Source organism: Siniperca chuatsi, linkage group LG11 (genome assembly GCF_020085105.1).
Source record: "Siniperca chuatsi isolate FFG_IHB_CAS linkage group LG11, ASM2008510v1, whole genome shotgun sequence".
Classification (NCBI taxonomy): domain Eukaryota; kingdom Metazoa; phylum Chordata; class Actinopteri; order Centrarchiformes; family Sinipercidae; genus Siniperca; species Siniperca chuatsi.
The window spans coordinates 23730347-23746874 of NC_058052.1; the positions used below are offsets into that span (position 1 = coordinate 23730347).

At 38.3% G+C, this 16528-nt stretch overlaps 2 protein-coding genes across 5 annotated transcripts in view; one reads left to right on the top strand and one right to left on the bottom strand.

Moving 5' to 3' along the window:
* The window catches only part of ugp2b (UDP-glucose pyrophosphorylase 2b), a 36967-nt gene extending 21389 nt beyond the window's left edge, over positions 1-15578 (bottom strand). Inside the window, exons 1-3 of one of the 2 annotated variants that reach the window (XM_044213620.1) lie at positions 15447-15578; positions 11103-11230; positions 8855-8962 (exon numbers count right to left, since the gene is read on the bottom strand). In XM_044213620.1, coding sequence (XP_044069555.1) covers positions 8855-8962; positions 11103-11201 — 207 coding nt within the window. In that variant the 5' untranslated portion in view covers positions 11202-11230; positions 15447-15578. Of the gene's footprint in view, positions 1-8854; positions 8963-11102; positions 11231-14434; positions 15023-15446 lie in introns of those variants that run through there. The other variant, XM_044213619.1, reaches the window with a different exon arrangement.
* The window catches only part of LOC122884160 (WD repeat containing planar cell polarity effector), a 97135-nt gene continuing 96018 nt past the window's right edge, over positions 15412-16528 (top strand). For 2 of the 3 annotated variants that reach the window (XR_006379830.1, XM_044213612.1), the window contains exon 1: positions 15440-15544. Coding sequence is in view for 1 of the 3 variants with exons in the window: in XM_044213612.1 (XP_044069547.1) it covers positions 15461-15544 (84 nt within the window). In the remaining 2 variants the exon portion in view is untranslated. Of the gene's footprint in view, positions 15545-16528 lie in introns of all 3 variants that reach the window. The other variant, XM_044213616.1, reaches the window with a different exon arrangement.

A 16528-nucleotide genomic window follows, 5' to 3' on the forward strand; every position in this document is an offset into this window, starting at 1 on the left:
AGAATTTCCCAGTTGAAATTTCCGACTTCCGACCTCCAAGCGTTCCAGGTGCACGACGTCAAACGTAAACAAAAAACACGGCTGACTGTGATAAACGTGACTGTGACTGTGACGTTTCTTTGGCAAGCGTACACACAATTTTAAACTCTCCGCAGAGCAGCCTCCTTGCATATATAAACGATACAGAGGAGGAAATGGCGACGCATGAACAAACGCCATTATACACATTATTTTACGGCACTTTTATACTCGGAAACAGATCTTAGTATTCCATTCACTAGCCTAATACAATACTGTAGTCTACAAATGCATCCTATCCCCCTCCCCTATTGACTGAATGTAGCCTAATGTGAGCTTCCATGGGTGCTGCCATTGTTGTGCGACGTCAGACAACTGCTTCCTCATGAAGTCGGGGTAGATGGATTACCCCCGAGTTCATGAGTAGGAACTTCGACTTTAAGTGGAGGTTGGAAATTTTTGAGTTCCGAGTTGTCTGGTGTAGCAGCAGTAGTCTCCGTGACGTCACCCATATGTTAAGAGCCAGTGTGGTGGCTCCGGCCGATGCCATCTTGGTAGTGCCTGACTCCGCCAGCTCCCGGCTATTCCAAAAATGGGCAAAGACGTGGAGCGTATGTGGAGCTGAGGCGGGCCGAATGAAGCCTGGTTGCTGAAACCAGCCATCTGTGACGGCACCCATCTGTCACTCAAAGCAGCCACGTCCTTAATTATGCATAACTTTAAGCCTTAATATAATTTAAACGGGTGAGTTATAAAAGAATTCACCCCCGTTCAGTTGTCATGAATGGGAAAATTAGCTATAGAGACCAAAACCAGGCTGTAAACATGTTTATTTCTGCTATAAAGTTGGGCATTTTAACATGGGGGCTCTATGGAGATTGACTCACTTTTGGAGACAGCCACAAGTGGCCATTCGAGGAACTGCAGTTTTTGGCACTTCCGCATTGGCTTCAGGGTGGGAAATTACTGGTGAATTAGGACATTTATCTGTCAGTGGCTGGTAGATGTTCACGTTTTAAAAAGTTCATTTTCTACAGTGGTTGGTTTCATTTTTCAGCCCAGGAGGTTGCCACTTGTTAAAAACCCACCACTATTGTCTCTGTCTAAAGATATTCAAGATGTGGCAAACCACAGACCTTTCCTTGGGCACACAAAGCTGCAGCATCACGACAATGCAGGAAATTGTCTCAACCTCATCTCATGTCTTACTTACCACATACATCCTAACACACATACACACACACACACACAAGCAAATGATATTTATTATATTTTGCTTTCTGGCTGTAAAGAGACTTTACTTGCTCTCCCATTTATCATTTATAAGCAGTATATAAACAGAAGATAAACTGTTTATAACACATTATAATGTAGTTATAAGCAGATATATATTTCAAAGTGTTTATTAATGTGTAAAGTATTTCAACAATTATAACGTCCCCTGTGAATAATATTATATAATTCATTCATCATATTGTCATTCATTATCTGTTTATATACCAGCATCCAGTTATGGATGCTTCACAAGAGGAGTTAAAGTTGTTTTTTATAGATATTTCATATCTTTCCATTTGGTTCAGGGTCCAACACCTTGAAAACAAATCTGCAGTCTGAGAAACCACACTTGTCTAGTCTCAGTAGCATCTGGCTTTTATCTGAAGGCTTTGACTCAATGATGTCAGTATCTCTCAAAACTGAATACAGTCTCGCAAATACCAACAAAAAGCTGATTTTTTTCTTGAATCATTTTCAAACCAACTCCCCAAATGCTGGAAGAAGTTTGTGATTAAACACCAGGCTGAGCAGAAGGCTGTTGTTTCACCAACACCTGCTTCACCTTTGCTTACAAAAAGGTTACAGCATTAAGTGCCATGACAGTATGATGCACATTTTAGTGGCTGCAGGAGTTTTACTGTCAACAATGTAAACAGTATTTAAGGCAGGCATACATTTACAACAGTATGAAGATCTCTCATGTTATTACAGAAATGCAACAGTCTTCACTGTAAATCCAGTGCTCCTCCTAACTGGCTGAGTCAGATCCAAATCTTTAAAATACCTGTCACACACAAACACCTTAGTTCCTTAATTACCTACTACCATGCTACTTACTCTACTATGAAGTGGTGGAAGAGTTAAGATCTTTACATTACAAAATATTTTGCAAAGTGTCAGTTTGATTTTGATCAATGATTTTTGATACTTATTGTGAAACCACTGGTCCAATGGGACAACATATGTTACTACACTGTGTGATATGTTACGACGATACTATTGGATAAGCCACAAGGAATAAATTAAACAGAGAAATATAAGTTACTGTAGGAATATTATAGGGACCTTAGAAAGAAGTATTTTAAGCTCAATGTAAAGTCACTAAACCTACCAGATAAGTCCTGACAGGGATATTATAGGAAAATTATGCAGGGCTTGAAATGGTAAACTAAGTGAACTAATGCTCACACAGAAATACATGTATAACAGGCATAATCAAAAACCAATTTCACATTAAGTTCTTATTTTGTATGCAGAAGAGCTATATAGCTAATAGCAAATACTTTAGTAGAATTTTGAGATCAAGACTTCTTGAGTTGTATTCAAGCTTGAATTTATTAACCTTTGATCAATATATTAGAATAATTTTGCTTCAAATTTTGCTCTGGCCTCTTCTTCAAGTTTGTATTCAACATAATACCTTATTATCTCAATGAAATGTACTTAAACCAATGTATATGTGACACAAAAGGGCAATTTATTATTTTGGCCAGTGGATTTTTTTCACCTACCAGTCCCATTGGCCGGTGAGTTAAACAGTTAATTTCAGACACTTGATCTCAGTGCTGAACTGAAATATTACCGCACCACACGATGGTGAAACTACAGGACCTAGAGTCATCAGCATGTGATGACTGTATGTGTTTTTCTACACGTGTTGTTTCTGGTAAAAACATTTTTGTAAATGGTTTAAATGACTTGACTTGTATATACTAAGGACATAATCAGGCTTACGTTTGGCACTGTCTGTTATTGTGTTTACAAAGAATACTATATCATCCAGTGATTAGGGAAGAAGTGCCCATAAAAACAGCTCCATCTTCTGCCTGTGTCTACTTCGCCACTCTTCTTTCATTTCATTCGTCTTTTTAAATATACTTATTTCCTTTACTCTCTCACTGGGATAGGATGTTCCCATCTCATGACCCCTCTTTACCCTCCTCCCCTCATCTCACCCACACACACACACACACACACACACACACACACTCGGCCTGTTTCCCCAACTCTACTGTGTGTCACTGTCAATTTCTATTTCACTTAATGTTCCCTGTTTCAATACTTGTCTTGCCACTTTCCTCACCAAAGCGCTAATCTTCTCTCTGCCTCCGTCTCTTTTATGTAACTCTCAATTTCACTGTGAAGCCTCCGCTTTTCGCACTTCATCCACCTTTTCCTGCCCCTCTCTCCCTGTCTCTCTCTCTCTCTCTCTCTCCCCCTGTCTCTCTGTCCCTGTCTCTCTGTCCCTGTCTCTCTGTCACTGTCTCCCTGTCTCTCTCTCCCTTTCTCTCCATCTCTGTCTCTCTCTGTCTGTCTCACTCTCTCTCTGTCTCTCTCCCTGTCTCTCTCTCTCTCTCTCTCTCTCTCTCTCTCTCCTTGTCTCTCTCTCTGTCTCCCTGTCCCTGTCTCTCTCTCTCTCCGTCTCTGTCTCTCTCCGTCTCACTCTCTCCGTCTCCCCGTATCTCTCTCTCTCCCCGTCTCACTATCTCTCTGTCTCACTCTCTCAGTCTCAGTCTCCCCGTATCTCTCTCTCTCCGTCTCTGTCTCTCTCCGTCTCTCTCTGTCTGTCTCACTCTCTCCGTCTCCCCGTATCTCTCTCTCTCCCCGTCTCACTCTCTCTCTGTCTCACTCTCTCAGTCTCAGTCTCCCCGTATCTCTCTCTCTCCGTCTCACTCTCTCTCTCTGTCTCTCTCTCTCCGTCTCACTCTCTATCTCAGTCTCCCCGTATCTCTCTCTCTCTGTCTCACTATCACTGTCTCTCTCTCTCTCTCCCTGTCTCTCCTTGTCTCTCCCTCTGGAGTTCGTAAAAATAAATGAGGCAGCTCAGAATAGGGGAGTGATGCAGTTACTCCTCACTTGCTACAAGAAGAGGAAAAGACAGACCAGGCTTTGTGTTTGTGTGTGTTTGATTAAAGAGTCCAGTGCCAGGAGAGCAATTGAGGACGTTTTGTCAGTGTTCAGTGAGACATGAGTAAACATGGATACCAAATGTCAGACCGTAACCATCTCTGCCATCAACCATCAAACCAGCTGAACATGTGAGAATAAAAGTTGTACTTCCCAGCAGGATGTAGGAATGTCCTATTGGGCAACAAATCTTGTTTGTTTTAGTTGGCAGAGCAGATCATTGAGGAGTGCCTTCCGATCAGGCACCCTTTTTAAAGGTGTTCATTAGTTGTAACTAACAGCTTTTTAATGGTTAATTAATCATTTACTAGTGCTTTATAGATCAGTAGATCACTATTATGCTGTTACAGTTAAAATCCATACTTTGTCACTTTTTCCTTTACTGTAACATGATCTTGTGTTTTGCCTCAGCATGTCTATAAACTGATCTTACCCCTTAATAAGTCACAGCTGCAGTGTTTTCAGTTATCTTGTGAGTCATACTTTCTACCATCACAGCAAAATAAAGAATACATAAGGATAAACCCATTCTTCTTCTTCTAAAAAAAAAAAAAAAAAACCAAACCACTGCAGTGAGACAGTAAACAAGGATCAAGAACTGATTTACTTCACAGTGAATTAAAAATAAATGATCATGTCAGACATATACATTTTGGACTATCTCTGTAGATGTGACCATTTTTCTTTCAAGTAAGAAATTTGAAAAACATTTAATTCACATTATATACACTGATATGTTTAGCTGAGTTCAACACAAAGTCACAGTAGAAGAAAAAGCAAGAACTTTCTCAGGGTTTGAAATGCAGCCTGCAAACCAACACTCAGACTTTTGTACTTCTGCTGCTCCATTTACTTTATAAACTGGCTACTCTTGAGAGCTGCCTCTGACTGCTCAACATTTTGACAGACACAAAACACTGCGTTCAGTCTTCAAAGATCCTCCCTTGAGATCAAACTGAATCGGATAAGTTTGCGCTTTTTTACTCTGTTAAACCTTTAAATCTTGCACTTTGAAGTTAACACAAAACATGGAAACCCAGTGTTCAGGAAACTGAAACCATCCCTTGTGACTAAAAAACTAAGGACAACCTATTAAATGTGCTTTTTCAGTGAAAGACAACAAGGAAATCCTGCAAAACCAGCTCAGAGAAACAATGATGACTTGGCACTTTGACTGACTTTCTAAGTGACTGACCCACAGCACCATTAAAAGGAGACTTAGACTCCTGTAGTTTGTCTAGTTTACTGCCAGGAGGATAGTGAGTAGTCAATGTACAGTCTACAGAGGTCTACTGTAAGTAATGACTGCTGGAACATTTAAGTGGGGCATTTCAAAGTTGGTTTACTTTTCAGCGTAGGAAACATACATGACACAATCTGATCTCTGAATCTGGACGATGGCCCACGCCATCACATTACAATTAGCTTACTATGTCAAAGAAGATGTATTTAAATAATTAATAAATTAAAGAAGAAAATGTTATTCAAGCTGTCTTATGGTGGGAGCAGACTACACTATATTTTTGCCTTTCAAGATGGTCACTGTGTCTACATTTACATTTTATATTATACTTTTTACTCCATTTATTTTATAGCTATGTTTTCTTTGCATTTTTACATACAAACATATGATCAGTACAAAAAATGATGTAAGATATGATTATAAAGTATGTTAGATCCTTATAGATGTAATTCTGAAACATCCATACACTATATGGAATAATTCAACTTAATTCCACCCTGACCAGCTACAACATTAAAATGCTGTTTATATCAGTAATAATAATAATAATGTAAAAAAAACACTCTGAAAGGGCACAATCTGCATTATATGTACGTTTACCTTTAATGCTTGAACTACATTTTGCTGAAAATACTTCTGTGCTTTTACTTTCACATTTTGAATGCTGTATAATTATATAGCATTATTGCTACTGAATACATCTGAATACTTCTTCCACCACTGCCAATAATAGTCTTTCACGACTTGCTGATCACCTATGTACGTCATTGTACATAGTTGGTTGGTTTCCACGATGACATTCGTGCTCAGTGCTCATTTTCGTTCGTTCCGTTGGGCCATTATTGGGCTGATATCTTGTAGTCTGATCCCGGCATTTAGCCAGATTTATGATCGAAGCAAGGGGCTAATGGGAGTCCGTAGGTTTTGATTTATAGTTCAGAATGGGACGCCACCAATTAAAAGCATGATCAGGCTGTATCTTGCTTTAACTATATTCCTCACACTAACTGTGTTCACACTATTTCATTCACTTTGTGATATACAGTGACTGTGAGCTACACACACTTATATAACTCCAGTTACTTTCAAGTAACTATTCTATTTCACCGTGTCTCATTAGTGAATAGGACACAACTCCCATGCAATCCCCGTGTTTATGTTCTTTCATTCACTGGTAGAGAGCAGCAATTGCTTTACTAGATGTGTGTTACTGAAAGGGAGAGGTCTTTCTTCAACTTCCTTAATATTGTCTTAATTATAAAGAATCTGCAATGGCATGAGAAACTTGTAGGAAAAAACACAAACAGCCTAAGCTGACCAATCAGAGTTCTTGTGGTCAATTTATGGCCAATTCAGTCAACTCAAGTGGATTTTTTTTTTCCAAACTCTGGGAAAATATGAAAATATTTGGCAAACTTGAAATGAAACTAGTCTGTCTGCTTGAAACTCACAGCATCAGATATCTTAAAGGACACACGGATATAGTTTACTGCACTTAAATTAACCTGTCACAAACATAATAAAAACTTTAAATTCTTCCATCCACGTTATTGAAGACTTTTTGGTTTACAATGTCCCAAAAAGACTCTTTGATTGTGAAAATTAACCACGTTATTATGTAATGAAAGAATTTACCATGAACCGAATGAGTGATGCCTAGTACATCAGTAAAACAGATTAATGACTTACAGTTTTGTTTGGCGAGTAAAACCCAGAAACAAGAGTCAAATAATCGACAGGCCATAAAGAGAAAAAGGTTACTTTTTATGTGAAAAGTAAGGAAGCTTCATTTAAAAAAAGTGACATCTACTAGTTTATGTAATACAGACACCTGCCTCTAATAACTCCACATGGACTTCAGTCAGGAATTTCTGGGCTTGTACTATTCAAACTCTATATATACACAGAGATCAACATTTGAGGTTAAAAGTAGGAGAGGCAACTGGGAATTATGAACCACAGGACAATGTAACCTGTTGACTTTGATGTCAGGTGATCTAATCAGTGAGCCACCTTTTCAGGTCATGGAAACTGGTCATAAAGGGAGTTGCACTTACACTAATATTGGCACATACTTCCTTCTGTGAAACCCAGCCCTGTTTTAAGTTGTATTTCCAGTTGGTGCAATGTGTTTAATACATCTATTTTTGACTGAAACATTATTAAATAAATAGGATATTACTGTATATGTCTGTTTTAAATCTTAATAATATATAAGGTACAAGCTCAAATCCCATTTGCCTGTAATCAGTGTTGTCCAGGATATTTTCATTCATACTGTATGTTTATTGCTGTGGGTGCAGCAGGATGTAAGATGAGCGCTACATATTAAGTGAAGCAACACCCACAATGGGGAAAAAAGTGAAGAACAGTGGTACAAAAAAAAAAAGTATGGCTAAGCATAATTTCGTTTTTCAAACTTGAACAGTGTTTGGCGTCATCTTGTTTGATGCTTCTGATGCCTCAGCTTTAGCTTGAGGCTGGGCGCTTTTTCATGACAGCTCATCATGATAAGCGACAGGTGCTGGGATGGGAGTTTGATCATCTGAACCTAAGACTAGAAACACACCACTGACTCAAGGTGAAAAGCTGCATATGGTTGCTTTCATTTTGAATTGTAACCTGCTCGGCGCACCACATCTGTAGCCACCAAAGACAAGACAAGAAGTGTCATAACGGTAACATTTGTACATTCATTGAGCAACGTTGAAGTCTGAAATGGAGCAGACTGTGATTCTCTGTGGCTCTAAAACTAATATAATGAATTCATCTGTGTTCAGACCTACATTAGATTAGATGCACTGCATGAAAAAATAATGCAGCTTTCACATTCACTACAATGTGAGTTGAGATGCAGTGGGCTCCGGGCAAAAAAAATGTAGTGTCACCCCACAAAACTATTTAAGCTGGCACAACTTGTCATCCAGCAAAACACACTGGGCCGAGCAATCAAATACATACAAGTGCACTTTACAGGTACCTTGTGATCTGAGCAGCGTCATTCTAGCTGTTTGTCTTGCAATCGTTGGGGATAAAATGATCGTCACACTGAGAACTTTTCAGAGTAAAAGTTTGCCTCATAGTATTGGTGCAGTGTTTTGGAATCTGATGAGCAATCGTGGATGTATTGCTCAGACTAGATCGTATGTCATCATCTCACCTGTATCTGTAGCAACACACCTCCACTAAAGCAGCCCATTGGTTAGAGATTACTTGTAAAAACAAAAAACAAAAAAAACAGTGTGTATATTTTAAACACTAGTCACTTGTAAGATGCAGAAACATTAAGAGCTTTATGCAAACAATGACAAGTTCTTATATGGGATATAAGGGATGCAAATCGAGAGTTTTTAATTTTCTCTCTCACCATAAATACAAAATGTTCTCAGATACACACAAAACTAGACTTACAGAGTCCTCAGGAGGTCTTTGTATCTTTATCCACTCTACCGATGGCCCCTTCACCTGCAGAAACCTGTGGAAAAGATTCTTGAAGCCCTCAAAGTCTTTCCTCGATACCTGAAAAACATAAGGATTTTTTTTTAACATTTATTCATCCTTAAAAAGTCGGACTGAGATTTGTCAAGTCCCTAATGCAGTTCTGTCCAATTACAGTCCAGTCACTTATCCAGAAAGATTAAAAAAGGAACTAAATGCTTCTCAAAGTGCAGCGATTACCTCCTCTAATTAAGGACAGTTGAGCAAACCACTAGAAAAGCTGCACAGCTTACAAAGTGGCGTCTTTTACTTTTCTTTTTAAACATTTGGATAAATTGATAACATTTTGCCATCAGTGATTCCCAATGTGGTTTTCAATCACAAAGTCAGGAAAACTCTGACTTCTCCTTCCTAGCTTATTTTATATATTTCTTTTACTGTACTTTATAACTTCTCACCCAAAGTTTCTTATAATGGAGCTGGTAATCTAGGAAGTGAAACTTCTATTGCATATATAAATATATAAAACAGTCAGCTGAAAGCCTAAAATGTAAAATGTAGGTTTGATTATCGGGAATTACACAGTGAGACATGAGGTTTAACCTCTGCTTGCTGAAGCACTCACTGCAGTGAAATATATGCTTACTGACTCAGAAGTTACACAATGAAATGAAAGCACTAAGTAATATGTGAAGCTGCTAAACAAGCTCTACTACACATCTTGCATATTTGAGTATGACCAGCATGCCATCAATAATTATAGAGCTACCTTGTTCACCTGTAAATACAATAATTTCCAAGTATTGGTATTCCAAGTACTGGCTTATGCGATACTGATTCCTTTATGAGACATACACTGTAGTTACCAGATCACCATGCAATAAAATCTTAACCATATTTGATCTCTATGCTATATGATGTATACACTGATACTCATTCACTTTATGTATATGTATTTAACGGATGTTTTTAACAAGATGTAAGTAATGTATGTGACAAATTACAGATAAAACATCATCAGGATGTGATGTAGGACATTGTGAATGTTACTGAGACATTTGGTCATTTTAAACATGGTGATCATCAAGACTTGTGTTATTAAGTCAAGTTATGGCTTTCCATGCAACCCTGCAATCTTCCTTACAATGTTTTGTGTGATTTTATGTTTTTTGAGATTAGATGAATTTATAAACCACTTCAATGATTTATTTATAAAATCTTATCTCCATAATTAGCAACTTGCATCCTGGATTGCTTTTTGCTCTGGGGTTGTATGCTATTAGCTTTTAATATGCTTACACAAAATAAGACAAAAAGGACAAGAAAATAGATAAAAGGTAATGATAACAAAAATACATTTAAAATGCCATTTAAGGTCTAAGAAAACAAAAAAAGAATCTATTCCTGGAGGATAAACAAAATAAATAACCATGTAAGTAGTCTGTCACTGGTCTGCTTCACATTCACATTTGTATCTATTTACACTGGAGACTTTCCCAATTCAATTTGTAACTAAGAATGTGTGTTTGTACTCTACAGCTGTGTATGCAAACATGGTTTTTGTGCTTTCATAAGTGAAAGTACAAAAGTTTGAAACTGCATATGAAGTATCGGGCACGCCTGTGTGTGACTGACAGTCCCCTTGGCTGCGAGTGCCTCGTTAATATCTGAAAGAAGCAACTGCAAAACCCTGTGTGTTTGTATGTGTGTGTGTTCTGTCAAGCAATTTTTAGTGACAGCTTTGTCTCAAGGTCTATGATTGTTTTATACCAAAGGAAACTCAAAGACAACAGATGAAATGATGGTCAGTTTAGCTTTCTTGCTGCTATTTAAGAGACAGTTTTGGTTTTGATGAATTTGCAGCTGTGGTCTGAGAAGTGTCCACTCCCAACGCCAGAATTCCTTTTGGGCCAACAGTACAAATCTACAGGGTCTCAGTTGGGCTGGATGTCTTTAATGACGCATTATATTATGATGTAGGTTCAGAAAATTAATGAATGTTTGCTTAAAAGCCTCGCCTACAGCAATTTTATGACATGTACTTTATGTATGTGTGTGCGTCTGTAAGCATGTAGGTGGAACCCTCATTGGCACTGTGCTACAGTATGTGTCACTTTTGTGTTTTCCCTGTGTTTGTGTGTGACCCAACCACGTTATAAATCACAACCAGATGGCTGGAGAGAAGCAGAGGGAGGGAGACACAGAGAGTGTATTAGTGTACCTCTCTCTCTGCGCCTGTGGTGGTGTCCAGCAGTTTCTCCAGCTCGGTGTGCATGGAGCTCTCCAGCTGCTGCCGCATCATTTCCTGGAACTGAGCCATCTCTCCTTTGGCCACTCCTTTACTCAGACCTGGACAGGCAAGATAGTGGACGATGGGGGACAAGGTTTTACACTGCTGCAACATACTTGAATTCTAATATATTCTGGATCCTCACAATGATTCTTACCTCCACCTTTCCTCATTTTATTAACTCAAACCATCTGTTTTAGTCTGCCACTGAACAAAGCTAAAAGAGAATTTTTGTATGATGGATTACTGAAGGTTAGACTGATTTCACATCACAGAAGGTATTCAAATCAGAGTCCTAAACTGTAACAGTACAGAAAACTGAATCTAGAGCTGCAAAGATTAATCAATTAAATCGATTAGTACATCAACAGAAAATTCTTGCCAACTATTTTGATAATCGATTCATCGTTTGCTCCTAGAATTTGCTGCTTTTCTTGGTCTTACATTGTAAATTTTATATTTTTGGGTTTTGGACTGTTGGTCGGACAAAACAAGACAATGGATGACGTCAGCTTGCGCTCTAGGATATACTGATCTTCACTTTTAATTGCTTCCTGAACCATGGACCAAACAATTGGTCAATTAATTGAGAAAATAATCAACAGATTAATGAATAATGAAGTTAGTCACAACTCTAACTGCACTACCACCTTTACGAAATGAAGGGAAAAAAATCTTAAATAGTTTTCAACTGCCCTGATCAAGGAGGAAACATCTACCCGATTTATCATCTAACCTTAGTGAAGATGTAAATGTAGAATGTATGTTCTCGTGCCATTGTAGTTTTATAAGTATACAGTAGTATTTGTGTCAGTATGCATATAACTACAGTGCAGGAAATAAAGCAATCTGAGAGGGTGGTTCTCATTCTTATAATCAATGCTGATGTAACAGGTCTGATGTATACGCGTGTAATCAATCTAGTACCGGTTATCACAAGCAAAACAAGGACCTCAAGATTATTATGGCGTGTGCGTAACACATAAATATTGCAAGTGTCAAGTTTTAAAACATAGATAAGCTTAAAAACGGGAGAAAACAGGAAAAATAAAACCCCAAATAGCTATTTGTGACATTGATTATGGATGTGCATCTCAGAGGCACATATAAGTTTCTTACGAGGAGTTTTAGTATAGTTACATATGTAAAAATGATAGCTGTTAGCTCATCACAATATATAGGGTCAATATTATATCATTGCAGTACAGAAATGGCAAAGATATTTTTAAGGTAGTTAAGAGACAGTGTCGCCATTGCATAGTTTGTCCACACGTTTATTTTTCAACATTAAAATGTCCACCTCAGTGCATATCTTGGTCACAATTCTTTAATAATTTAACTTAAGGCATCATTATTTTTAAAATGATTGTTTATGTTTGTAAATAGTTAGCAGATTTTTAAAAACCTCAAATATTGATCCAGCATCATTCAGACTATGGTAAAAAAATAGAGAAAGTGAAAGAAAAACATTTGACAGAAGGCTTTGACGAAATGACTAAAACAGTGTAATTACACCTGTAAACAAAGAAATTCTGAGCCTAATAATTTTATTATGAACTAGCAGGAGTAGTTTTGTCCAAACAGGTTCATTGATTACAAAGTAAAATGTGACACATTCATCTGAGAGTGCTAATCAAGTTCAGAAGCACATGAGACAGTTTGGGTGTGATAAAAGAACGCAAAAATGTGACCAAATTAACCTGTTGAGCCTGTTCGGTTTTCTGCGGTGTGTCAGATTAATGTTTTGATGAGACCTATTTGCATATTATCAAAAATTATACAGTCACAACATACAGGTATGTTCCAGCAAATGAGTCAAATGTTGACTCTCATGCTATGAAAATACTAACAGAACTGATCTTAAGACATACAGGATGATGCTGGAGGATATGAACAAAAACACATACTATACTATTTATGACTGAGTAGCTTAATAGGACCATTTATCTGAATTATTTTAGAAAGTAAAGGTATGAGAGGGAGAGTGTGAGAGACCTTGAGAGTCACCACATGACTCAGTATGGTGCGTGGTATTTGATACCTTAAGAATTCTTGTCAGTCTGTCTTTCAGCAAGCTTCTCATTGTTTAGCAGAGTAGCACAGTGAGTGAACCGTAATAACCTTACTACAGAAAAATTCACTGCTTCTGGCACACAGACAGAAAAACAGGAAACTAACCTATCTGGTAAAATGTGACAAGATGAATCCCATGTCGCCACAGATTGACAACGGCAGCAGAAGGAAATCAGTACAATGTGGCTGTGGTAAGTCTAGATTAGCCATAATCAATAGATTAATGATAGAATTTTAGAAGCTGTATCCACTAATCTATTGCTTAATGGAGAATGCTTTAATTAATCTATTCATTGTTTAGTATATAACATCAAAGTAATGACAAATGGCCATCACGATTTCCTAGATTGTGAAAGCTGTACATTAGGTTTGCCTAGAGGGCTGAATACTGTATTGATGGCAGTAACGTGTAAGTTAATAGCAGGCTGGCTGCTTATTAGACAGAGTAGACAGGGCATGTAACAGAAAAAGGAACAGAGACAAAAATAGAAAATGGTAGCTGAGGAATTATAAGCTTGAAGGGGTGAAATAAAACCAGTGAGTAAACTGGAGAACTTTGACCTGAACTCCGCCTGACTGCCTTTGTAAAGGTTCACCCAATAGGCTACTTCAATCAGTTGTGGGCTGATTTGAATCAATCAATTTTAATTTAATTTGTCAGGTCTAGCATGGTGTGTTTGTGTACAGATGGGAAGCTGCACCATGTAAGAATTTAAAGTTTACCACCCATTTCCACTGTATTCAAGAGATACAGTATGAAATTTTCAAGGATGATGGTCACGTGGTGATACAAAGGATAATGTAGAGAAAACGAATATAATGTGCTTTCAATAACTCTTGAGTCTCAGATAGCAGAGCTTTCATCCTTCACATTAAGTCATCAATCAGCGTTTTAAACTTTGACAGAAATAAACCCAGAGCATGGTAGTCACATGTGATGGATCAGTCAATATGTGTGGCACACATCAAGCCAGCTGAAAACCAGTACTTGCTATGAAGGCAGTAAAAATACATTTTTCAAATGCCTAGAAGGTAGGAAAAACAGATTAGAAAATGTGGTTGGCTTTGGGAAATGTTTGCCATTAATGTGGAAGAAAAAGAAACACATGTATGGTCCTTTAAATCCACTAATTTATTCACCTGTACATCTAAAGTTAAGAAGTCAATATACCCTCCACAACACTACTTACCTTCTACATAAAGTGCCATGTTTCAGCTGCCAAGTAGCGTTAAATAATAAGATAAATCCAAAACAAAGCAAACGGAAACGCTTCAAATTAAATATTCCAGAGAGCATTCACAGTGAAAACCGAAGTGTCATTGAATACATATCCCGTAAATGAATACAAAAGTTTCCATGAGGTATCCTAGAAGCCAACTGAGCATTAATTCAGAGGTGTACAGCCCTTTAAGTCCATTCACAACTGAGGCTCTGGAGGATGAGACGTCCTGTCTACCTCACGTACTCGTATAAAAATGAGCAAAAACAAGGACACGTTCATCCGACCACACTTATCTCTCTGGACAGAAGCCAACCGTCGTCCATGAACACAAAACCTGCGACGAATCGCAGGATCTTTTATTGCTTTCGGTGTCTGCCTCTCTCGTTTTCCAGCCCCAAAACTGTAAACCACGTCACAAACCCTGGCTACGAGTCCCAACCTCTAGTCATGTTTTTCTTTCGCCTCGCCCCCTGTCTTCGTTTTAATTACCTTATTGGCACAAAATCGTGATTTTCAGCCTGTTTATTTATTTATTTATTTTTTTTACACCGGAGTCCGCTTACACTGCAAACAAACATCCCGTCAATTATTAACCGGTGAAATGCACACTAGTGAGTCCATCCGCATGCCATGCCTAACGGGGGGGGGCTTCAGAGGCTAGAGGCTGTGGAAATGAATGACTGATGGATGGCTGGACAGAGGGGGACGGTGTGTACTCAAGAAACAATAAATATTAATGCTGCCTACAGCGTACACCCTTGACAGACATGAAGACAACTCAAGTCAACGGTGGTACGTGAACACCACACGAGAAAAAAAAACGACCGTTTTAGACAAACGTGTAAAAGAAAAACCGTTGGGCTACGCAGTAAGCTAACTTGAAGATACAACCATCACGGCCACTCGCTTGGGAAAACGGGATACTGTCCAGAGCCAAAGTGATGATCAAATGTTCTTAGATTTAAAGCTATTTTCTTACTGTGGGACTGTAGGATGCTGGCGGAAGAAAAGTCGCTGGGGTCGGCCTGGTCCTGCGGGTCTGAAGGACCACAGGAATCTCGCAGAGGAAACAGCGGGGTACGTACACACAATATGTGGGGGTTTTTTTCAACAGGTTTTCACGTTAAAACAAAGGACATCTGTTTCCTTTCGACATCGCTGAATAAAAATCACAAAAGGGTAAAAATTTAACAACTTAATAAATGCGATTAGTTTGAAGATATTTTACACTACAGTGGCTTTCCGGGCAGCGGCGAATGGGAACATTGCAGGAGGATGGCAGCCAATAAAAAAAGCTGTTTGCATGTGACGCAGATTTGACAGCCAATAGATTTCTGCGACGTGCGATATGGTTTCTGACAATTCCGGGTTAAAGAATGCTCGAAATTCTGGAAATAGAAAATACCCAAAAAGCCCCCATATTCGTACTTAACTTTGTATTTGAGGTTTAAAATACCAGTTGATCTTTTGAAGTACATCCAAATAATATAATGAGTAGTATCAAACTGGCTGGGCAGCAGTCAACATTCCACTAGATACACCAGATTTAACCCATTAACGTTGGAATAGTGAATGATATTGGTAGATATGTCCCCTTTAATGACTGAACCTTTTTAATCAACAATGACACATTGTGAGGTTAACTAATTACAAATATTACATAATTATTCAATCATGCTGCTGGGAAGGGGGAAAAACAACTAGGAAATACTGCCCCTGCATGGTGAAACTGTGACATTGCTCTGTACAGTATTTTACTCATATTAACTGTCTGCAAATACCTTTCACCAGGGCTGGACAATACAGGTAACACTATTTCTGTCAGGTATAATTCTGTGTAATCAAATCCTGGGTTTGTTTAAAATATTGGGCATCGTGATACACAATTTTGTTGTTTAAATAAATGACGGAATGTATCTTGTACCTTACTTCTCATTACCTTGCAGGTCAGTGTCATAAGCATCAACAACCTGATATTATTTTCTATAACTATAGGATTAATTGTGATATACAGTATACTGGTACTGGAAGACTACTGGTACTGCATACTTCCTGGTCTTA